This window comes from Garra rufa, chromosome 1 (genome assembly GCF_049309525.1).
Source record: "Garra rufa chromosome 1, GarRuf1.0, whole genome shotgun sequence".
Taxonomy (NCBI): domain Eukaryota; kingdom Metazoa; phylum Chordata; class Actinopteri; order Cypriniformes; family Cyprinidae; genus Garra; species Garra rufa.
In genome coordinates, this window is record NC_133361.1 from 42,907,587 (window position 1) to 42,933,408 (window position 25,822).

At 34.9% G+C, this 25,822-nt stretch overlaps 1 protein-coding gene across 1 annotated transcript; it reads left to right on the forward strand.

Moving 5' to 3' along the window:
- The first annotated feature begins 4,988 nt into the window (after positions 1-4,988).
- gsg1l (gsg1-like) lies at positions 4,989-25,409 on the forward strand. Its single transcript, XM_073832712.1, has 5 exons — positions 4,989-5,538; positions 11,179-11,226; positions 15,992-16,144; positions 18,583-18,694; positions 24,315-25,409. The coding sequence occupies exons 1-5, from the start codon at positions 5,250-5,252 to the stop codon at positions 24,625-24,627; spliced, it is 915 nt and encodes a 304-aa protein (XP_073688813.1). The 5' UTR covers positions 4,989-5,249; the 3' UTR covers positions 24,628-25,409.
- The last annotated feature ends 413 nt before the right edge of the window (positions 25,410-25,822 follow it).

A 25,822-nucleotide genomic window follows, 5' to 3' on the forward strand; every position in this document is an offset into this window, starting at 1 on the left:
TCTATAAGGCAGTTAAGGGTTGGCTAATTCGGGTTATGCGAAGCGCCCAGCGTTCGAACCAGAAAACAGGACTAATCACTTCCGCTTTTCACTTCTGTACACAGCTGCAGCAGTAGCCTAGGTGATCTCTTATGTAACTGTTAAATTTTGCTTCGCTTAATTATTAATACACTTCTTATTTGTGATCAAACTTTTGTGTAGGCTATTTGGTTTAATTAAAATGTCAGGAATGTTAAAATATCAGAAACGGGAATATCCGAACAGCAGTTTTTGTTGTGTGCCAAGATGCTCTGTTTCGGGGAAAATTAACTCAGGGGTAAGTTTCCACCAGTTCCCAAAGGATGAATCAGTCAGGAAGATTTGGGTCCGAAATATTAGACGTGATAATTTAGTTATAAGGAGACACACCACTGTCTGCAGTCTGCATTTTACGCCAGAAGATATAATTGAAGGGGGTCGACGATGGTTGAAATAAAAATGCTAATTAAACCTTTGTAATTTATATAGTACTAGACACAATTTTCTATGAAATACATAGACCTACACTTTATTGGCTGAATAATATTTACCTTTTGAATGTTGAGCGTTATTAACTGTTGAATAAATGCTGACGCGGGACAAAATGCCCGATTTCCCAACACGTTGAACTGAGCAATGCCATTGTACCATTTTAATAGGCTACTTTTAAACGCATATAGCTCAGTAATGTCAGTTTTATGTATTTTCTGAGAGGGGGTGGGATTTTTGTGGGGAAAGTCGGGGGAGAGACGCACACTTCGATTAGACTGGATAAACACATGCAGCATCTTCATTGTTCAGAAAATTGTATTCCTAATAAATGTCTTGAATATTTTGATTATGTCCAATGCTTCTCTTTCTTTTTGGAATTATTAGACACATTTCACTATGTCTTTTCAAATGCCTAGGTCTGTTTAATTTCCTTAATTATAAAATTTTTAGCACTATTTTTAAACGTTTATTCAAGCAATAATATATAAATTATCTCATGTATATGCTTGTTTAAAACCAGGGATTAAAAACGAATTCCAAGTAAAAATGGTATTTTTTCTTTACATTTCCAGAGAGCGAACCGAACGAAATTAAACATTATTTGATAAATTCAAGGAGCTATAATTTCCTCATTTGCCTCATTCCTTCATTTGATACAACTATTATAGCTATAGCTATACAATTAATATATATGGGTCATTGACGTGACACCTACATTTTTTGTCCGATTTATTTTTTTTCTGTTAAAAAATTGGTTTAAATGCAAAAAAAGATGCCATATGTAAGAAGTACCTCTCCCAAATATGGATCAACTTTAACTTTTCTAAAAACATAAGTTATTTGTAATTTTTTTGTTATTCGAAGTGTCAAAACATCATGTGGTGCGACCGTCCGGCCATAACTTTTTTTTGGTAAACATCTTTGAAATCACCTAAAATTTATTAAAATGAATTTTCTGCACTATTTGGCATGATTTTGGCAGTGTTTTGTAATTGTGTATAAAATTGCAAAGCATATGTATTTATATTTCCATCATAATATACAAACAAACGTTGTCCGATGGTTTCCATTATATAAAATATCATGTGGTGCGACCATCAAGAAACTACCATTTTGGGACTTTTATGTTGAAATCCATTCAAGGACAGGATGTTGCATCATATTGCAATTCTGCCAAGGAGCAACTGAAGCAGCAAGCAGGTGTGTAACTCTCTTTCAAATTTTGAAAAAGAATACTTTTTTAACAGCTGTTATGGAGTGACCACATTTGGATATCATGTGGTATGACCTCATAAAAACTATGAATATTAAGTTTTCTCTTCAAATATATATTTTTATTATACATTTCATAGTAGCATTTTTTGGAAAAGCTAGCTTATTTTTTTAGGTGGCCAGTCATGTGCCTGTAAATTTTAAATGAATTTGAAAACATCATGCGGTGCGACCAAATATCATGTGGCGCGACCACTGCAGAGTGTTTTTCATGATAGATATATGTCCTAGATAGGCAGGTCTTCTAATTTTATATTCAATTAATGGGTTAAATACATAAAGTACTTATTTAAATCTAATTTGGAATAGAGTTTATGCAATTTTGGGTCATTTTTTAAACATCTGTATTTTAGATGGGTTATATTTAATCTGTGTACAATATGAGGGAAAAAAGAACATTTAGAGCATGTACTTTCAGTTTGGTAATTATACATGCATGCATTCATTCATTCGTTCATTTAACTATTTTAATTGATTTTACCAGGTGCCACTGTCAAGCAAGGAAAAAAACGCTCGCCATAGGCAGCATGTTAATTCTGACCCTGCAGCAAGAGCAGAGTACCCTGGAAATCCAGAGGTCTCGCGAGAGCACAATTTAAATTGTCTCTGCAAGACACTCTGGCATCGAGCAATGATGCATGTTACTGCAATACGTAAGCAGTTCTGGGAACCAATCAAATCGGTGTATCTGATGTAGGCGGGCCAGAGGCAAGCTAAGCTGATGACAACAGTGCTGCGACGTCCGGAATCATTTAGTAAACATTGAAAGATGACTACAGTTGTTTGAAACGGCTTTGGCCGCTACAATGAACGAGTTAGACTCGGCTTTTCATATAAAACCGCGCTCGGATCGTTCCTTTGCAAGAAGGACGTTTTTGCTGTTTTGCCGACTGGATACGGCAAGAGTTTAATCTATCAGTTATCTCCGCTGGTAGCTAAGCGTATGGGGCTTAGTGAAAACCCACTGGTGGTTGTGGTCTCGCCGTCGATCGCCCTTATGGAGGACCAGGTGAAAGAGGCGAGGAAATACGGTCTTTTGGCTCTGCAACTTGGCGACCACGAAGAGGAACAGATCCGAAGCGGGCAATGCCAGATAGCATTCGACAGAAAAAAGAAGTGGCGAGAAATGTTATCGAACAAGGATGAACAGGATGATATGTCTCACTGCTGAATGAAACGCTAGCGTCCATCCACATATTAGTTGATACTTAATGAATAGTTTGATCGGACCTAATTGTTTTAATGAGGTTGATTCGGCTGTCGGCTGTCAGTTTTTGTTTGTTCATCAGTTGTACTGTTACATCTGAAGGCAAGTGTTTACTTAAATCTGTTTGATGTTTTACGATGTTTAGTTATGATCATACTAATCGTTGTCATACTGATACATGATTGTTCCGATCAAGAAGTATTTGTAATGTTTTATAAAGAATGTTTACATAAAATGTTTTATAAAATGTTTATTAATGTTTGTGTTAATAAAATTTCTGTGAAATTTGAATAAAATGTAAAAGTTTAAATCTTTTTTTTTTGTATAAGATCTCTTTAAATCGATGTAAGGTCTTTGTGTCATTTGGAGCGACCACTCATCATGTGGTGCGACCAATAACAGCAATAACTGTATTAAATAAATAAAAATATATATATAATTTCTGTGGCTGAAATATGAATCACTGCCACAATATGCTTAAGTAAATGGTATTTTAAAAACTTTTTTATCAGCTTTATGCAATTTACAGAAAAAAATAAGTCTGCTAAATACATTTAAGGCGGCAATTCTGAAATTATAGAACAAATATGTGAAATCGTTATTTGCAAAAAAACTAAAGAAAGGCAAATACTTTTTCTAAACACTTCAATTACTGAGAACATATAAAAGAAATGTTAAGCACGTTAAGGGAATAAATTAATTTTAATATAAATCATGGTCGCACCACATGACATTTTTCAAGGCTGCGGCCAGTTCATCAAGCCGAAAAAACAATAAAATCACTTAATTTAAAATTTTTATATGAATTTAACATTCTTAACATTCTTACTGTTTGAACAACTACAAAAGATATTATTAGTTTTTGCATTTTAAAATTTGCTTGTTGAAAATCCTTATATGTCAATGACCCATATATATAACATAATATTATTTTGTCATATTCGTGATTCCTGAATTTATATATGAAAACTTCGTTTTGAAGTGCATTCGTTATGTTTGTATAAGAAAATTGGTTAACCTAGCCTATTAAGTTGATTTAATATTCTTGATAATTTTTAGAAGTTAAAATTTAAGAAAAAGGAATTAGCTTGTAGTCTATATATATATATATATATTTAGGGCTATAGGCTAATCTTTTTCTTAACCTTTATTACACTGTAGATCGAAATAAAATAGTTCTTGATCATATTTAACAATTTAATTTATTAACTGATAATTTAGAGTACTTCGAAAAAGAAACTATTTAAATCTGTATAAAGGAAAGACAAAATAAATCACAACAAGAACAATCTGTATTTTTCTTGTAATCAAGAGCATTTCTTTCGACAAAATGTCATAATTAATGCCGAATGATGTTTGACAGTGAACGCATCTCCACCGCATAGCCGCATATAATCGCTTCTGTCAGTCGCAAATATTAAACATGCGGGTCGGGTACAATATTTTCTTTCTTTTCTTTTTTTTTTGCGGTCCGAGTTAAATCCCTTATCTTAGTACTCGGGGCTCTGGACGTCCGTTTGGCTATACGGTGTACATCCGAAATTGTTATTTGTGGTAGCTCCTGTAAACACCGGCTATAGAAGGTGACCATAACTTCGCTGTACCAGTAGCCGACGGCCGGAAGTAGTTAAGGCTGTTTTGTAGAACCTGGATAAAGGTTGCGCATCACCGCTATTGTGCTTGAGCCGCCAAATAACAACTCTAATGTTACCCATGCAGTGAAAATTACTAAAATAAGTCCCAAAAAAGTTAACCCTCTGCAAGTCTTTGTATAATTCGCACACTGACGTCACTGACCCATAATTACTTTTACAAAATAGACTGATAATCCTAATAAGTACCCAAAACAGTTTCACATCTGTAGCCTAGTAGACAGCAGTGCAAGAATGAAATATATAATAGGAAAGGGAGACACACACACACTCGCGCAGAGAGAGAGAGAGAGAGAGAGAGAGAGAAAGAGCGAGAGAGAGAGAGAGTCCCAACAGTTGGCAGCGTGAGTGCCTGTCTCAAAGATGCCTCAGAGGTCTTTCTTACTTGAGTCACGTCTGTCTCCATGCGAATGGATCCACCTGCGAGCACCAGAGGAGTGACGATCATTTCATATACATGTGTGAAGACCGAACCTGTCACTGTCATTTCGGGCCGGTGAGCAGAGGTGAGGTGAGCGCAACCGCTGCGCTTTCCTCACACCAATCAAGATTTTTCAGCCCGCTTTGAATGAACTCATTCAAGTGTGAGAGCCACTTCTTACAGGACTATGAAGACCACTCGAAAATGCCGTGCTCTGCTGTCTGTGGGGTTAAATCTTCTGGCACTCTTATTCTCAACGACGGCGTTCATCACGACCTACTGGTGCGAAGGCACTCAGAGGGTCCCCAAACCCAACTGCAGTAAGGAAAGACGGCATAATTGTATTGACTATGGGGTGAACGAGACAGACCCGACTAAAGTTCACTATAGCTGGGAAACGGGTGACGACCGATTTCTCTTTAGGCATTTTCACACGGGGATCTGGTACTCCTGTGAGGAGAATATCCATGGAGGAGGTGAGAGTTCGTTAAGTCCGTTACATTTCAAATTTCAAATTGAGTCCTAACGGCATTTAGTCAGACTCATGGCTTTTATTGATAATTTGTGTGTAACTCTTTGATTTTGGGTAGTTTATGTGTCAAACTCTGATATAATATTCCCATGTGTCTTCTACGTGTTGAAGTACTTTGAAATGTATCATTTAACTGTGTAAATTATTATCAAAGAGTGTTTGTATTACATACTATCGACCTCACAATCTGGGGGGCTTTTTTATTTTTGGAAAATGTGTATGAAACGTTGGTCGCACTTTACTTTAGGGACTAATTCTCACAATTCAATCTTCTAATTTTCTGTGTATTAATAGTTAGTAAAGTAGTTATGTTTAGGTATTGGGTAGGGTTAAAGCATTAATAAGGCATTCATATGTGATTTATAAGCACTAATAAACAGCCAATATTCTAGTAATATTCATGCTTATAACAACTAGTTGATAGAAATGAAACTAAAACACTAAAAGTGTTACTGAAACGTTTTAATTTACAACATGTACAGTATGGTAAAAACACACAAAAAAACCTCTAAAAGATAACAGATGGTGTGTTTGTGTTAGTCACTGTACCCAGTCTTGAAGGTCAATTTTCTTACTTTCCATTGATATATTGTTTGTTATGACAATATTTGGCTGAGATAGAACTATTTGCAAATCTGAAATCCGAGGGTGCAAAAAAATCAAAATATTGAGAAAATCACCTTTAAAGTTGTCCAAATGAAGTTCTTAACCATGCATATTGCTAATCAAAAAGTTTTGATATATTTACAGCGGGAAATTTGTAAAATATTGTCATGGAACATTATTTTTATTTAATATCCTAATGACTTTTGGCATAAAAGAATAATCAACAATTTTGACCCATACAATGTATTTTTGGTTATTGCTACAATATTCCTGTGCTACTTAAGTCTGGTTTTGTGATCCAGGGTCTTCTAATGATTTAGGGAAAATCTTGTGCATTATTAAACAAGTTAAACAAAAGAACCTGCTAATTCAGATGATATCTGTCAATTGATATCCATTATAATTCATTAACATAATCACAAATCAAATTAAATATAATGAAATTACATAGAGTGTTCTTGCAGTGTGGGGAAACTTCAACAGGTCGTGTGTAATGCAGTGTGAATGTGTTGCGCAATGGATTGGAGGGGAATGATTGTGTGTGCCAGCAGCTTTGAAAACATCTGTCAGGATTTACGTACTCTCAATGAGTTTTGAGGAACTTGGTAGAGGCACCATTAGATAACCACATTCCCCATGGAGCACAGTGAAATAAGCAGCTCTTGGATCGCCTCATATTTTTAAAGGATGCTCTCTCTAAAATGTCTTTTAGGTTATTTTTGTCACAAATTCCTTGTTAGATCATCTGGAGTTATTGGTTAGTGAACTTACATCAAGATTATCCTGCAAAAGGAATAGAATATGAAAAAAACTTAATGTCACTATGTTTTATTTTTTTGCTTCTTCACATGTTTAATTAAATCGGTTTACAGAATAATTTTTCACATTTATGTCCAGAGAGTAAACCAGTGCGTTAAAGTAGAAATAAAACACAGTGAATAAAGAAGTAAAGAAATGCTTACCTAACATTAATCATATGTGATCCTCGACCACAAAACATAATGTATGGCTTGTTAGGACATGACAACATTTGGCCGAGATACACCTATTTGAAAATCTGGAATCTGAGGGTGCAAAATATCAAAATATTAAGAAAATCACCTTTAAAGTTGTTTAGATGAGATTCTTGATATATTTACTGTAGGCAATTTACAAAAATATTTTCATGGAACATGATCTTTGCTTAATATCCCAACAATTTTTGACATAAAAGAAAATCAATCATTTTGACCCATACAATGTATTGTTGGCTATTGCTACAAATATACCTGTGCTACATAAGACTGGTTTTGTGGTCTAGGGGCACATATATTTCCAAAAGAAACAAAATTATGTTATTTCCCACATAAACATGCTATGCAAAGCTTGAAAAGAAAAAAATAAGTCAAAGGTCAATTCTGTAGATCATTTCATTATGACAGTGCACTTCATATAGGTCAACAGACAAATCTAGGAGCAAGTGTTGGCAGGTGCAGATCACTGGTCTCAGACGTACTGACATAATATCTTCAATACGCAGACATAAACAGAAAGTTTAGTATTGTACTCAATTTAATCCCACAGACTTTGTCAAGGGAGTGTGAGAAGGTCAGTGTGTGTTACGCTGGAAGAGGATTAAGTTATGTGACTTTTTCTATTTTTGTCAGCATTTCTGTTGACACCCCCTTCTGTCTAGTGATCAATGGGATTTGTGATTAATCTGACAACAGTGTCAGACAGGCTTTGTGCTGAAAACTCATCACACATCCACACAGGTAGCTCAGCTCAATCTTAGCATAATGATTTATCGTCCTCATTAACATAATATTCCAAACCTATAACATTTGTGCACGCAATGTCATCTTATAGACTTATCGGTATGGTTTTGACAACTGGTATTGCCAGTTGCTTTTTTCAGTTCTTCTAAAATCTTGGTTATGTTTGAATCCCTTTCATTTATTACAGAAGTATAACTGGCTAAACTGCAGAGCCATCAATAATTGTAAAGATTTATAAAGTGACTAAAACATCCAAGAGTTTGACTGATTGTTCTGACGGTGAAGTAGCAAAGCCAATTCATCGAGAGCACGAACTCGTAGAGTGCTAATTAATAAATCATACTTAAAGATCTCTTCTCTTTGCCTATTGCCTGATCATACAGTACCACATAATAATGCTAATGGAAACCAAATCATTCACTCTCATTACCGATGCAATTACCCTCCACCAACCTCAGATAGCAGATTAAACACATTAGAGGTTGATCAAAAGCCAGGGGTCTTAATTCGTATGGAATATTGGAAGAACAGGAATGGGTTGAATGAAGATTATTACAGCTTTTAAATCCATAATGAGTGAGTCAGCCCATGTCATTCTGATTCCTGCAGGGTAGGCGCTGGAAAATGAATTGGATATTCTTCTCAATATGTATGTGTTACAATTGCATCACGTTGTGCCTAAGATAGTATTTAAATGCTAAAAGCATATGGATTAATATAGATTGAGCACAGACTTCTTAAATAAGTCGTCTCTGGAAAACTTTGAAGTGACATTGAAGCAATTTCAAAAGCTTTTCTTTTTAAGATTTAAAATAGCTCTGTTCAAACATATGAGTGACCAGTTTACAAATAAGTCTGTATCCAAAAAAAGAACTATAAATGAATCATTCTAGACAGTCCATGTTATTGATATAAATGAAATGATTACCACAAGTGCCTTACCTAACTGGTGAAATAAAGCCCAGTAGAAATTCAATTACTCATGTTCTTGCATCACCGGTCGTTTTTGGAATCGGTTAATGTATTTCTCCCGGTGCAGTGAGATTCCTTATTTAAATTGAGGAGAGGTTACCATGGGCCACTTATCTGCCTGGCAGAAGGATTAAACTCCCTCCAGGGACCTTATTTACTGAAGGAAAATGCTCAGGGGAGATGTAATGAGAAAAGCAGTGCACTTAGAAGGTCCAGAATATGAAATCCTGAATATGACTCTCTGTCATGTTCAATGGCAGCCTAATGTGTGATCAGTCACACTCCAAACTACTTTCTGTTAGATTTTTTCTTTACTTCTACTGTCATACAGGGCAGGATTCTGTAAGGAGCCACAAGTTGTATGTCCTTGCTTTTTGGTTTCATTAATTGAACCTTCAAAAATCTGATTCTTCCTGGCTGTTTGGCAGTGCAATTTATCGCCATTCATTTGGACTGCTTTTGTACTTTAGCCAAGTTTATAAATGCTACTTTAAATCTTGATTTCCTTAGGTAGTAAAACTTTGAAAGTCTTGTGGGATCTGTAATGTAGACAATGCAGTACATAAAGTTTTGTTGAAACTGACAAGCTTGAAATTATTAGTGTTGTGTGTGCAGACTCACGCAGTAGTGCCAATATATTCATTACATTCTTTGAACTAGGCCACATTTTCAGAGAAATTTGAGCCACATATCCAGCTAAGTTTTTAGCTATACAAAACAGCTAGTTTAGCTGCTTGATATTGCAAACTGGTGTGTCTTACCATATAATGTATTATCTTAAAGGCACAATATGTATGATTTTTAGATTAAAATATACAAAACCCACTAGAACAGTGTTATATATTTTGTACTTACATTATCCCAAATGTTTCGATGAATGTTTCAATTCAGAGAAATAGGCAATTTTAACTAGTTTAACGGACCGTGTCATTGAGTCGCCTGCCAATGATGCCATACATTTTCCGGTTTATTTTGTAGAAAACATTGAAACCCTAAAGACACTTTTATATGCATTTTATTAGACAGGTGATGAAAGCACAGAGCATTACAGCAGAGCTTTCAACACACTCAGTTGTATCTAGTATGATAAACAGCACTGCTTTTTCCTACATAAGCATGACCAGATGAAGCGGAAGCGGTTGACTGTGGCATAACAAAAGCTCTGCTGCTTTTGAGTCATGTATCGCACGCATCCTTCATTAGCAATCATTCCAGCGTTCTCGTTTCGCTTCCACGACTTTCCACACTGCTTTATGCTACAGTGACCTTAATTAGTCTTTAATACATTAGCTCACCCATGGACATGATTTCTGCCAGAGTCCCGACAGATCATCAAACTACGCCTTTGTTTCTGTGTTTGTTTTGAATATTGGTGAACACTTACATAGTGTGCCTTTAATTATGAACACAATGATTTGTAGTGCAAACATTTTTACCATTTACTGCACTTCGTCATTCTTTTCAGCTTATGAACTGGAGGTCTAACACATTACCAGAAAACAGCTTACTTCTGCATTGAACAATAATGTGGATAGACACAAAGGAAAATGAAAATATGAAATAATTTTAAATGTTTTCTGTGTATACTTTAATATGTTGTTGGCCTTGCATAATCATGGTATTTTGGAATATCTCTCACTTCTCTTTGACCTCTGTCCTTTAGGCAAAGCTTAGCATCTTCTTTCACCCCTCCACTGGCAAGATTATTATTAAAACTTGCAGTTTGCAGTGAAGGTCTATGAAGAAATGGCCTTGAGTCTCCAATTATCCTCGCCAGTTTAATTAAAAGTCCAATTTGAGAGAATGCACCAAAAACTCTTTATGCTCTAGCCCAGAGACACATAGGACAATCTTAATTGCAAGTTATTTTGGTTAGAGCACAGACAATTGGTTTACTTGTTTTATCGAGGGAAGTACAGACTGTCTACACATTTATATGATCGCTAGTGATTAGTTACAGGAAAAGCGATCAATTTAACATGACATCAAGCAACAAGTGAAAAAAAAAATCACAGTCTAAAACATCTGATACGAAAATGACACATGGAGGTTAACACTTAGAAACACCACAATGTCTTTAGACAAAAACTCAAGTGATGGATTGATCCAAAGGCAAGCAGACTGCTAAAGCTGTCTTATCACTCGAAAACAGCACTGTAAAGATGAAGCTGAGCCCTTTGACTCTCAGTACACAAAAAGAGCTTGTAGAGCACAGATGTTAACTCTTCGGTCGTCTTGTGTCTTTCCAGGTGAGAAATGCAGGAGTTTTATTGATCTGGCCCCAGCATCTGAGAGAGGTGAGTAATGGCTGTCATTAGAGTGCTGTTCAGGCTTGTCCGACAGCACACACCGAAACTTACAAATGACGGATCTCTTATGTCCGCCTTGGAGCATCCCTGCTTTATTATTTGATGCATGATACATATGTGGTATGTTAGCTAATGTATGCATGTTTCAGGCCAGTACAGGTTATATGCTTTAAAGAGTGAGTTCATGAATTACTCGCCCTCATGTCGTTCCAAACCTGTAAAACCTTTGAATATCTTTAGAACACAAATATAGTTATTTTTGCTTTCTTACCCTGCATAGACAGCAAGGTCACTGACATGTTCAAGACCTAGGAAGGTTAGTAAGGAAATACTCCATGTGACATCAGTGGTTCAACCTTAATTTTATGAAGATAATACTTTTATGTGCGCAAAGAAAACGGAAAAAATGCCGGCGCCTGTGTCAGCAGCACCAAATGCATCAAAGACTGACATGGAAGAGAAGAAATTGTTGAATAAAGTTGTTATTTTTGTTTTTCTTTGTGCACAAAAAGTATCCCCACAGCTTCAGAACATTATGGTTTAACCACTGATGTCACATTGATTATTTAACGACGTCCTGACTACCTTTCTTGGCCTTGAAAGTGTCAGTTGCTTTGCTGTCTATGCAGGGTCAGAAAGCTCTTGGATTTCATCAAAAAATATCTAATTTGTGTTTTGAAGATTAACGAAGATATTACAGGTTTAGAACAACATGAAAGTGAATAATTATTGACATTTCTAGATGAACTAACCTTCTAGATATGGCAACTGTGATGAAAAATATATTAGATATGAGTTGTGAGCTGTTGCTCTGACATGCTTTAATCTGCTTAGGACTTTTCCTGATCCTGTCTCCTTCTCCCTCATTTCTTTTCTTCTTTCCACTGTTCTATGAATAAAAAGTGTGTAGTACTATAATAACAAAAAGGACACTGCAATGTCACTCTTTCGTAGAGGTTGAGGGTGTTTCTTCAGTATAGTGCAACAGATTTTAATATTGTTCTCTATGAAGGTCACATTTAACCTGGGGAACTTTTTTCATGCTTTTCAAATACCTTTTATGTATAATTTATACTATTATTCTTGTCCCAGGCTAAGACCTTTATTCTTACAGTAAATCCATTATAAATGAGGTTAAAGCTTTATCTAAAACAAAAGGAAATATCACTTGTGAATAGATTTTCAGTGCATAACTTCCAGTCAGCCTCGTAATTAAAAAAGTTTGGAGATATTTAGGTTACATAAAGTTATTTTTTCAAAAATGTGAAAAGAGACATTTCTATCACAGAATCTACCTGATCTAATGACGAAAATGTAACTGTGGGAACGTTTTCGCAAAAAAATACGTACCAATAAGTACATATCACCACAGTTTCCAAAAGAAATAAACACTATAGTGGCAGTAAAACAGCGAGCACTTGTAATTGTTTTTGTACACAGTTATGATTACAGCTCCAGATGTTTTGCTTTTCGGATGTAACAAGCTTGCTCAGTAGTAGCTCAGCCAGCACAGAAATGGACTTGGGTATGAATCTTGTGAAAAACATGACTCACATGACAGAGCTGAAAGATGAGAGATCAGAAAACAAGCTAAAACGGCGATTTTACATTACATTCGCTTTTGTTTATCTGGTAGGTTTAGGTGTTTTGCAGATGGTAAAACTATGTCCAATGTTGCATACAAATTAAACAATAAGAGTGTGAACATTGACTGTATTTTCTAAATGTCCACAAGGCTTGTAGTTAAAGAAACACCCACAAACGAAAGTGTGATCCAATATTGACTACCAGTTTTACTTTCCTTTGAAGTTACATTTGATAACGTAATGCGTTCCTGTACTAAAAATCATTTTAATGGCATGCTTTATTGTTGATGTTTTCTTCGCAGTGGCAAAGCCTTCACAGGGGAAATATCATTCTGAATATGGATTTTTTTTTTTCAGTTCAGGGGACTACTGCATAATACATCTCGCCTTGAACAAATCTTGAGATAACACTCCGCAATCAAAAAGGAAAATGAATTTTGCTTGCAAATTACATCTGCCACAGTTTCAGGGGAGAACATTTGCAAGGCAAACTACACCATTCCTTGTTCTCTTTAGACCCCGGTTTTTATCTTTTAAGTCATGACTGACTCTCAAGGTCTCTAGTGATAATCACATTTGACACAAAGCTGCTGATATTCGTGGAATCGGCTGAAAAGTGACGGCAGTGCATTTTGATTGCAGAAGTGTTTTCAGATTCACCCCTCTCTCTAAGTGTTGTCTTGTCAAACATTGTTTGTTCAAAAATTAGAATGAGAAATTTGATTTATCACTACCGAATATGCTCAGGTCAGGCCAACAGAAGATATAGTGCTTCTATCTCTATCCTCTCTCAATGACGCCACAGCTCAGACAATATCAAGCCCTCAAACTGCGCTTTTCTCTGGGACCGCCTCAAGGAGCCCCTTAGAAAATTGACACATTGTTTATAGTTGCCTCTGAAAAATGTAGGTTGGACTTTCAAAGGTGCCCTGTTGCGTTTGAACTCTTGAAGACAAACACTCCAGACATTAATATTGCATATTGCCATCATATTTCAGGTTAAGATGCTTTAATCACTCCCCACCTGCATTTCTCTCAAAGTCTGTCATCTTTTATTCAACGTGTGTGAGGGAATGCGTTGGGAAACCCTAAATGAAGCCAGATTTCACAGTGGATAATGGGTAGCACAGGTGTAGCAGCAAACAGACTGTTAGGTGAACTCTGAATGTTGAAAGTAAGCAAAATAGTGTTGTTCTCAGACCAAAACAACCGATGCTATCTCTGCAGAGTTCTGCTTTGAGGAAGCTCCGGGGCAAATGGGGATTCTGCTAATTAGGAGAAGCTGATTGCTGTTTTGGAAACACCCTTGAGTCAGTCTGATGGATACAGTTAGATGTTTCCATAATCTCTCAAAAATACATTAAATGAAATAAAATGTAAATACAATTAAATAAAGATTAAACATCATTTAAAAAAATTGCAGTTAAAGAGAAAGTCTTCTAGTACTGGGGAATATTTATGCATTATATACTCCTTTTTGGAGTTTTCCAACCATTACAAAGTCTAAATCCTTCTATTTTGCATTTTTCTTTTTATTTCTTTTTTATTATTTTAATATAATGACAGTTTAAAAGTTTGTGGGTCAGAAAGGATTATTTTAATTTAGAAAAAGTTGCAGTTGTAATGACTTTTACATGTTACAAATTAATACAAATAATGGTGTTTTTAATCCTGATAAAAAGTTATAGTGTAATGTCAAGCATCTGTCAAGCTGTTTTCAACATTTGTAATAATACAATTTTTTATTAAACATCAAATCAGCATACTGGAATAATTTCTAAGGGATCATGTCTGGAGTAATTACTGTTGAAAAAAAAGCTTTAAAATACATTTTAAAATATAATAATATGTGACCCTGGACCACAAAACCAGTCATAAGGTTAAATTTGACAAAACTGAGATGTATACATCATATGAAAGCTCAATAAATAAGCTTTCTATTGATGTATGGTTTGTTAGGATAGGACAATATTTGACTGAGATACATCTATTTGAAATCAGAAATCTGAGGGTGCAAAAAAATCAAAAAGAGAAAATCACCTTTAAAGTTGTCCAAATTAGGTTCTTAACACTGCATATTACAAATCAAAAATTACATTTTGATATGTTTACAGTAGGAATTTTACAAAAAATCTTCATGGAACATGATCTTTACTTAATTTCTTAATGATTTTTGGCATAAAAGAAAAATCAAAAATTTTGACCCATTCAATGTATTTTTGGCTATTGCTACAAATATACCCCAGCGACTTAAGACTGGTTTTGTGGTCCAGGGTCACATATAGATAATATTGTTTTAAACTTCAATAATATTTGACAATATGTGTGGTCTAATATTGACTGCAAAAGTTACTTTTTTTGAAGTTAAAAAAAAATACGTTTTATTTGACTAAAAATAATTTTAATGCATACTACATGTTACATATTAATACAAATAATGCTGTTTTTTAATCCTAACAAAAGAAATGTTAAGCAGCAAAACTGTTTTCAACAGTTTTATAATAATAAAAAATATTTATTAAGCATCAAGTCAGCATATTAAAATGATTTCTAAAGGATCGTGTGACACTGAAGACTGGAGTAATGACTGCTAAAAAGTCAGCTTCACCATACAATTAAAAAAATATTTTTTTATTATTAGCTATTATAATTATTTTTTTACTGTGTTTTTGCAGCCTTGGTGAGCATAAGAGACTTCTTTAAAAATCTTACTGATGATTGACACGTTCTCCAGCATGACTTGAGCTGATTGAAAGAGCATCTTGTACATCTGACTCTCTGTATAAAGGGTCACATGATCAATTTTACAAATTTTATTTGATTAGTTACATAGAAATAGTGCATAATCTTAAATATTTATTCATTTTTCAAGTATAATTTCACTGTTTAACATTTTCAAAAATTTTTCGGGTTTAAATTAGATTTAAACCATGGAGTAGTTATTATAGATGAATGCTCATATCCAAACTCAAAACACCCATCTGCTCTTTGCCAACTCAACTCAGTGTAAAGAACTGTGCGAAAATGTGTCCAATGCATGTCCATTTTATATGCATGGGGTGAGTTAAATTCCTGCTTGAATCTGACAGTGTGAATAAAAGCGACAGAGAGAATTATGAGGCAACAGCAGAGCGGTTTGCTCACCAGTGTGTGTGTGTGTATTGCAGGTGTCCTTTGGCTGTCAGTTGTGTCTGAGGTGCTATACATCATGCTGCTGGTCGTTGGCTTCAGTCTGATGTGCCTAGAGCTTTTTCACTCCAGTAACGTGATCGATGGACTCAAACTGAACGCCTTCGCCGCAGTCTTCACTGTGCTGTCAGGTAAGCCTCCACCCTTGTCCCCACCTCACATTTAGAGAAACTAATTGTGCATTACTTCATTACATTTATCACCCATACAAAGAAACACGGCCTGTTTGGTCTCACCACAGTCATAAATGAGGACAATAGAAAGGTTTGGGCTTGTATCATTTATAAAGTATTATTTGCAATGTCCCTGAGGAACTTTTTCAAGTTAGTGATTCGGCAATAGTGCTGACAGATCTCTTAAATGATGTTACCAAAGAAAAAAAAAGACATTTCCTACAGTTTTACCTGAGTAGTTTTTAAAATGGCAACACTAAGTTATCCAGTGCTGTTAAAAAGTTTAGGTCAGTAATATTTTTTTTGAAATGAAGAAAGAAATACTTTATAGGACACATTTAATTGATCAAAAGTGACAGTAAAGTCTTTACATTGTTACAAAAAATTATAATTCAAATAAATTATATGCTTTATATTAATATTAAGCAGCACAACTGTTTTCAGCACTGATAATAATAGGAAATGGTGAAAGACTGGAGTAATGATGCAGAAAATGTAGATTTGCCATCACAGGAAAATTACAATGTATTACAATATTACATTAAAATAGATTTAATTTTTTTTTAATAATATTATAATAATAAAATAATAATAATATACTGTATTTTTGATTAGAATATATATATATATATATATATATATATATATATATATATATATATATATATATATTTATTTATTTTTTTACTATACTATACTATACTAGTCTCTTCTGCTGACCAAAATACAGCAAGAAATATTTTTATTATTTAAAATAACTGCTTTCTATTTGAATATATTTTAAAATGTAATTTATTCCTGTGATTTCAAAACTGAATTTTCAGCATCATTACTCCAATAAATGTTTTTTGAGAAAATCAGAATATTAGAATGATTTCTGAAGGATCATGTGACTGGAGTAAAGCTGGAATAAATTACATTTTAAAATATATTCAAATACAAAACAGTTATTTTAAATAGTAAAAATATTTCACAATTTTACTTGGCTTGGTGAGCAGAAGAGACTTCTTTAAAAAAAACAATAACAAGCTTTTGTTTATTACTGAATCATTAAAAATCTGTTTATTACTAGAATAATACTTTATGAGCAGATTAACCTAAAAAGTCCTTGATATACAAATGTTAATTTTTGTTGTTAATGTTTTATTAAGAATCAGAAAATCTGTTAACCAATAATTTCACACTCAAGACACACTGACTTGAGAATGATATGATGTGAAGAAAACAGGTCTCTCCGGACTACATCTCCCTCGCTGTGCAGTCTAGTGCAACGTGGGTAAACCTAAGCCAGAACAGCTGCTGCTTTTTGAATTTCTGATTATTTGATTTGCTGAATACCCAATAGTCTTGTTCATTTGGGGTCTTAATGCTTTTTAATTCCAACTCCAGCTGAGAGAGAGAGTGAAATCACCCATCCAGAGATGAGCCTTCATGTGGTTAGCTGACAGCGGTTAAACACAAGTTAGGATAAACTAAATAGGCTTTGAACTTTTTAAAGGAAGAAAAAATATTCCCTCTTCTTAAGTTGTAGACATCACAGGTTGTCAGTCTAATCAAACTATAATATTTTTGCACCAGATTAGTCACATGCCAAAATGGACACCAGCATATGACTGGTGTTACAATAAAAACTAAAAACCAATTTCTATAAATTAATTTCAGTTGATTTTAGCATTTTTTTGTTGCTGTCAACAGATAATCCAATGTAAAATCTATTATAAAACAGTTGTAAAAACAATATTTAGAGGAAATTGTGTTTAAAAAAATTATAACAGAGTGAAATATTTGTCAATTGAGTAACAACTTGTACTCGAAGTAACATAGGGTAAAAAAGTGAGGATTTACAGTTACACATTTCATTACAGTTGCACCGTATTCATCCATCAGGCACTAGATACGCCAGACATACTGATCCTACTGTATGTGATTGGGAACAGGTTCTACCTGCACACAATGCAGGGATTTTGTCTTGTAATCCAGAGGATCAAAGGTTAATAACAGTGTTTGTCTGAGAGAAAATCTGTAAATCTGTATAGTAAGTGTGCTTATATCATCTCTATGACGTAAACTGTGCACACAGTTCCATAAATATACAAACAGATCCATAAACCGGTCCTAATTTACTCACCCTCGTTCCAAATCCATGCTGTTTTTCTCTGAAACACAAAAGGGGATTTTTTTTAATGCTCACACAGTACTGGATCATTGAGTCAAGAATGGGAAGTGATTCATGACTCAATCATTCAGTCTCAGCAGTTCAGAAGTTGACAGCTGTGCTGTGTTCCCCAGAATAAAAGTAAGTCAGGTTCGGAATAAAATGAGGGTGACTAAATAATGACAATACCATTTTTAACGGTATGAGCAATTACCAATTGCGTGTGTGGACTCCTCAACAGGTCTTCTGGGAATGGTGGCTCACATGATGTACACACAAGTTTTCCAGATCACAGTCAGTTTGGGACCAGAGGATTGGAGGCCTCACACATGGGACTACGGCTGGTCTTTCTGGTAAGCGTCTCTGATATTTCCAATCACATTTGCATAATCAGTTTAAAACTGATGGATATTCAGTGAAAGAAAGAAAAAATGATTGCTTATATTCTGGAAGGACATTAAGGCCCGGTTTCACAGACAGGACTTAGACTAAGCCAGAATTAGGTCATAGTTCAATTTGGACATTTAAGTAATTTTTATAAATGTGCTTAGAAATTAAACATTACTGGTGTGCATTTTGAGACAAAACAAAGGCACTGATATATTTTTGGATCAGTCAGTGCAAATTTCTTTCAGTTGAAACAGCTCAGACTTACATTTTAGTCTAGGACTAGGTTTAAACCTTGTCTGTGAAACCAGGGGTAAGGGTTAGTTTCACCCAAAAATGAAAAGTCATTGTTTACTCACCCTCATGTCATGCTAAACCTTCATTCATTCTCTCTTTCCCTGCATAGACAGCAAGGGTCCTACCAAGGTTAAAACAGTCCATGTGACATCAGTGGTTCAATCATACTTTTACAAAGCTTCACTACTGGTCAAAAGTTTTTGAACAGTGAGATTTTTAATGTTTTTTTTTTTTTTAAGAAGTCTCTTCTGCTCACCAAGCCTGCATTTATTTGATCCAAAGTACAGCAAAAACTGTACAATTGTGAAATATTTTTACTATTTAAAGGGGCTATATGTAACTTTTTCCCCAAAATAAATGTAACAATAGCCTTTTTATTTGACCATTTATGACTCAAACATCTCCTGATGAGCATACTGACACCTTGTCAGCTCACAGTGGGTGCACCTATAAGCCTGTATCCTATTTTTCCTATTTTCTGTCGGGTCGGATTTTTCGTGCGCTGTCTGCGGATGTGACGTCAAGCGCGTTCATACCGCTAGTCATATATATTGCAAACAAACTTAGTTTCTCAAACAATATGTGACCCTGGACCACAAAACCAGTCTTAAGTCGCTGGGGTATATTTGTAGCAATAGCCAAAAATACATTGTATGGGTCAAAATTATTGATTTTTCTTTTATGTCAAAAATCATTAGGATATTAAGTAAAGATCATGTTCCATGAAGATTTTTTGTAAAATTCCAAATGTAAACCTATCAAAATGCAATTTTTGATTAGTAATATGCTTTGTTAAGAACTTAATTTGGACAACTTTAAAGGTGATTTTCTCAGTATTTTGATTTTTTTGCACCCTTAGATTCCAGATTTTCCAATAGATGTATCTCGGCCAAATATTGTCCTATCCTAACAAAGCATATATCAATAGAAAGCTTATTTATTGACTTATTTATTTATTTATTGATGTATATATCTCAGTTTTGTAAAATTTTACCTTATGACTGGTTTTGTGGTCCAGGGTCACATATGTATTTGACTGTTCTTACCTCTGTAAACATAATGTTGACTTCTTTGCAGCGGATGACTTGTGAAGTGTGTACCTACGAGAGTGAGCAGAAATGAAGAGCAGTTCCGTTTTTTGGCCACAGGTGTCAGTCGCGAGTTTAAATTTCAGAAAGTTACATATAGCCCCTTTAAAATAACTAGTTTCTATTTGAATATATTTTAAAATGCAATTTATTCCTGTGATTTTAAAGCTGAATTTTTAGCATCATTACTTCAGTCACATGATCCTTCAGAAATCATTCTAATATTCTGATTTGCTACTCAAACACATTTATTATTATTTTTTATTATTATTATGCTGAAAACAGCTAAACAGAATTTTTTCAGGTTTGTTTGATGAACAGAAATTTCAGAAGAACAGCAGAAGTTTTAGAAATAGAAATTTGTAATATTATAAATGTCTTTTTCATCACTTTTGATCCATTTAAAGAATCCTTGCTAAATAAAAGTTTTAAACAAATATACTGACTCCAAGCTTTTGAATGGTATAATGTTTTATAATGGTATAAGCTTTTTATTTCAAATAAATGCTGATCCTTGGATCTTTCTATTCATCAAAGAATCCTAAAAAAGTACTGTTTTAAATAATAATAATAAATGTTTTTTAACAGCAAATTAGTATATTAGAATGTTTCTGAAGGGTCATGTGACACTGAAGACTGGAGTAAAGATGCTGAAAATTTACATTTTACATTTTAAAATATATTCAAATTAAAAGCAGTTATTTGAAATAGTAAAAACACTTCACAATAGTACTGCTTTTGCTGTATTTTGGATCAAATTAATGCAGGCTTGATGAGCAGAAAAGACTTAAAACATTAAAATCAGTAAAGTGTTTTGACTGGTAATGTACGAGAATAATTTTTGTTTGAAAAAACAAAACAAAAATAACACTATGGTATGTGCCATGGTACTCTCAATAATGGCGGCGGATTGTTCTGGTAGAGAAGAAATCGTTGAATAAAATTGTTATTTTTGTTTTCCTTGCGCACAAAAACTATTCTCTTAGTTTCATAAATTTATGTTTGAACCATTGATATCACATGGATTATTTTAACAATGCTCTCAAAAAAGCTCTCAGATTTCATCACAAATATCTTAATTTGTGTTTTGAAGATGAACAGAGGTCTTACGGATTTGGAACGACATGAGGATGAGTAATTAGTGACAGAATTTAGATTTTGGGGTAAACTATCCCTTTAAATTGAGACAAAAGAGCACTATAAAGTATTGTAAAAGTAATCCATGAGTCATACTTTGAGTCATTTGAAGTCATACGATAGCTGTGAGTGTAGATGTTGAAAATTCATTGAAAATTTGCTCAGCTAGCGAGAAGTAGCGACATCTAATTTGTGACTAAACTTGATATATTTTCAAACTCTGTATATTTTGATTCTTAGTAGTTCCTGATAAATAATTGAATGGATTTCTCTAGAGCAGTAGCTCCAAGTCCCTTCCCAGTACTTGGTGCTTTTACATCCATCCTGTGTTATATAATTCACCAAGGCAAAGAGGCAAGGCTTTCTCAGAAGTCACAGATGTGCGGGTGTCTGGTTCTCATTCTGCGACAAATGAATCTGGCTCTCGCAGACCCTTCTCATTTCAGGTTCACTTTCTCCAATATAAGTGCTCTCTTTCCAACAGAACTGACAACCTACAGAAAAAAAAAAAATCTAAACTTGAAAATGGTTTCCTCAGTTTCTCTATGTACTATGAGGCCACATTGACCCATATACCAACCCCTACCCAAACAATTACAGCATAGCAAATGCCAGATTTTTAGAATTTTTCTTTTTAGAAAGAAGTCTCTGCTCAAGGCTGCATTTATTAGTTTAAAGTATAGTAACAGCAATAATGTGAAATGTTATTGCAATTATGCCTGTTTTTATTTAATTTTCAGCAGTCAGGAATTTTATTATTTGAATTTATAAGCTTATATTTTCTGAAATGCTGCCATTTTTATATCACTAATTGAGAAGAATGATTTTGCAGGTCAAACACTTGGATTGGATTCCAAATAGTTGGATTGGAAATTGGATTAAAAAAAACAGTTAGTAGTATCAGTAGACACTGACAAAGAGTGTCTTTTTGGTGAAAATCCAGTTACTGTAAATATAAAGTTAGAAGTGCTCTTACTGCCTTCATGAAAATGTAAAGTAAGTCTTAAATAGAAACTTTTCCATTGGTGTTTTATGTTGCGTGTCAGTTCAGCAGTGAATTTTTGGAGTGAGTCTCTGTCATTTAATTTTTTGGGACCATGCCTGTCTGTTAGAGCAGAGAGGGAATGGCTGCACTGGATCTCCCAGCAAATGATTTGTGTTATTTTGGCACTTGGATATAAGAGACATGCATTGGGGTTCTGACAGGCATGAAAGTGGTATTTACATTGGCTGAATTACCACAGATGCTTGCCTGGCATCCATTAGTCTAGGCTAAAATTGCTTCATTTGTCCTCTGCCATCTGGCCAATTTCTTTTTTTCCCCTCTCCTCTATTTATGTACTACCTTTACTACCTTACTGAATGGTAAGAACCTGAAAATGAAAGAGTAATTGAAGCTTTAGCTTCAAGGTTTAATTTTCCCAGCTCAAGTACAAGTAGTGAACTCTTATGGTTTTTGATTGGAAACTAAAGCTAATTTGCAGTTTATAAATCACAGAGACTTTTTGGGGAATGCAACTTTTATACTCCTGCTAAACAAAAATAAAGGTAAAACCTCTTTCTCACAGGTTTTTTTATTTTTTTTATTTTTTTTAGAAAAACCTAAAAGCAACATGATGAATTAAAGGAACAATATGTAAGATCTACATATTGTGCCTTTAATATGTGCATATTATTAGTAGTGACTCATTCTGTAGTCAAATTATGTTTTTTAACACATTTTTTAAGAGAATAAATGTTCTTTCTTAAGTGGATGATTATATTTTTGACCTACCTAATTAATTTACAGATTTATCACTCAGCTAATTATCAGTTAGTCCTATCATCACAAAAAGTGTAATAATTAAACTAATGTGATTAAGGGAGTGTTCACACTTGTCATGTTTGGTTTGATTAAAACAAACTTTGGTATGATTGCTCTGTGGGTCTCGGTCCCCTTCCAAATGAACTGATGCGGTTCGAATGAAATATGAATGGAACACGGAACAAATACTTCTAAACCAACCAAAATGTGACATGATTTCACTAAAGGAACAAAACAAAATGAGCAGAGGGCAAACGTGGAGGTAAAGTGCATTTGGCTTAAAGTAGCGCTGAGGGTGTATGACCCATTTAAGTCGTACATGCCTTTTCTTTTTGTTTGGAGTGTTTCGTGATTTCAATCAAGAAATATACGTCATTCAACCTGACCAATCAGGTTGTGAGCATATTATTATGCCTTTAGGTTCTGTATCTTTAGGTTCGCTGTTAAAAATGCCAGTGTGAACGCTAAGCGGACCAGGGCCAAATGTATAATTTTTTATTTTTGGACCAAATGAACCAAACAAAGCGACTTACAAGTGTGACCACACCCTTAAAGGATTAGTTAACTTCCAGAACTTCCAGAAATTTCCTGATAATTTATCCACCCCCATGTCATCTAAGATGTTCATGTCTTTCTTCAGTTGAAAATAAATTAAGGTTTTTGAGGAAAACCAGGATTTTTCTCCATATAGTGGACTTTAGTGGGGATAAACGGGTTGAAGGTCCAAATTGCGTTTCAAAGGGCTCTACACAATTGCAGATGAGGAATAAGCATCTTATGTACACTTTTTAACCACAAATGCCCGTCTTGCACTAGCGCATTACGTAATCACATCTGTGTACTTCAGTTCAAAAAGGTAAGGTATCTCCATCTTATTTTCTCATCCAACTTCAAAATCGTCCAACATCGTTGTTTTTTTGTAAAGGGTGCTTGACTTTCTTTGCACATTTGCTTTGTAAACACTGGGTTGTAGGGTTCCGCCTACATTACGCATGACTTTTCCAATGTGTTTATGTAATGCCTGAAGTCGAGCTAGTGCAAGACGAGCATTTGTGGTTAAAAAGTGTGTACTAGATAAGACTCTTATTTCTCGTCTGAGATCATGTAGAGCGATTGAAGCTGCATTGAAACTGCAGTTTAGACCGTCAACACGTTTATCCCCATTGAAGTCCACTATATGGAGAAAAATCCTCAAAAAATCCCAATATGCTTATGGTATGGCATGTAAATCTCTTATTTTTTCATGTGTCTGTTTCACAGTATGGCCTGGGGCTCATTTACCTGTTGCATGGCTGCCTCCGTCACCACCCTCAACTCCTACACAAAAACGGTGATTGAGTTCCGGCACAAACGAAAGCTTTTTGAGCAAGGCCTGCGCGAGGAACAAACCTTTCTGGACCCGGAGGCCTTCCATTACTTTCGAGACAGGTCCGTCCAGTCCATCTCCAGCTCTATAGATGTTTACCCAAGCCACGGAAGCAGCCATGGGAGCAGTCGTGGGAAAATGCGCTCCCCGCCTGCTCCGGTGGACCAGAGCGACAATACGGAGTCTCTGGGAGAAGAGCAGTGCTGAGAGGACGTGTACTTGGTACTGCACAGGTGGCCTTGTTTGGACCGGAGAACTCAGAATATTGAAGAACTGGGATGCGAGGGGATGAAATGTTGAATTCCCTTTATGAGGGTAAAAAAATTGACATGAACGAGGCGTGCAGGTAATAAGCTGAGCCTTAGCGAAGAGAATCAGTGATTGTAAATAAAATCATGTGGAAAGGGAGCGTTTTAATTCTGCAGACAGATAGCTGAGGTCTACAAGGGCAGGTGTGAAAACAAAGTGATTTACACTGCCGTGAAGACTGAGCGGTGCACGCTGCTAAACCCGTATCAAAGCATCTGTCGGTCCCTCGCCCTGACAGCTAGACATGCTCCTGAGTATTTACCGGTCTTACACAGTTCGTGAAATGCCCTCCTCCCTTGGTGAGATCTGCTTGAATATGCCTTCATGTTACAAACAGCAGAGTAGAGTACCGTTTAAATCCTGCCTTCAATACTGCTGCAGCTGAACACAGAAGAAGCACAGCCCATTTCAGTTGCAACATCCACTAGGTATACAAGGTTACTGCCATTTGGATTTTGCCTGTTTCTGTCTTTTGTCGTGCATTACTGGCTTGATTAGCAGCAGTCAGTGACAAGATTGTAAACCCCCGACCCCCCAAATCCTCATTTTTTTTGTAATATTTTGAAGATCATGTTCATGTACATACAATGAATGGAATTCTATCTATTAATGAATGTACTAAATTGTATATTTATCTATGTATGCACTATAATCTTGTCTTTTTCATTTGATAAAAGAGGTACAAAATTGTCATCTTGACGTTTTAGTTTGATTTTAGACTAGAAGATATAAGAAACTAAGCACTGTTTTATTATTCTTCAGAAACATACAGTACTAGTCAAAAGTTTTTGAACAGTAAGATTTTTAATGTTTTTTAAATAAGTCTCTTCTGCTCACCAAGCCTGCATTTATTTGATCCAAAATAGAGCATTTTTTTACTATTTAAAAGAGCTGTTTTCTATTTGAATATTTTTAAAAAGGTAATTTATTTCTGTGATTTCAAAGCTTAATGTTTAGCATCATTACTCCAGTCACATGATCCTTCAGAAATCATTTAAATATTCTTAAATGCTACTAAAAAACATCTGTTATTATGTTGAAAACAGCAGAGTAGCAATTTTTCAGGATTCTGTGATCAATTTGAAGTTCAGAA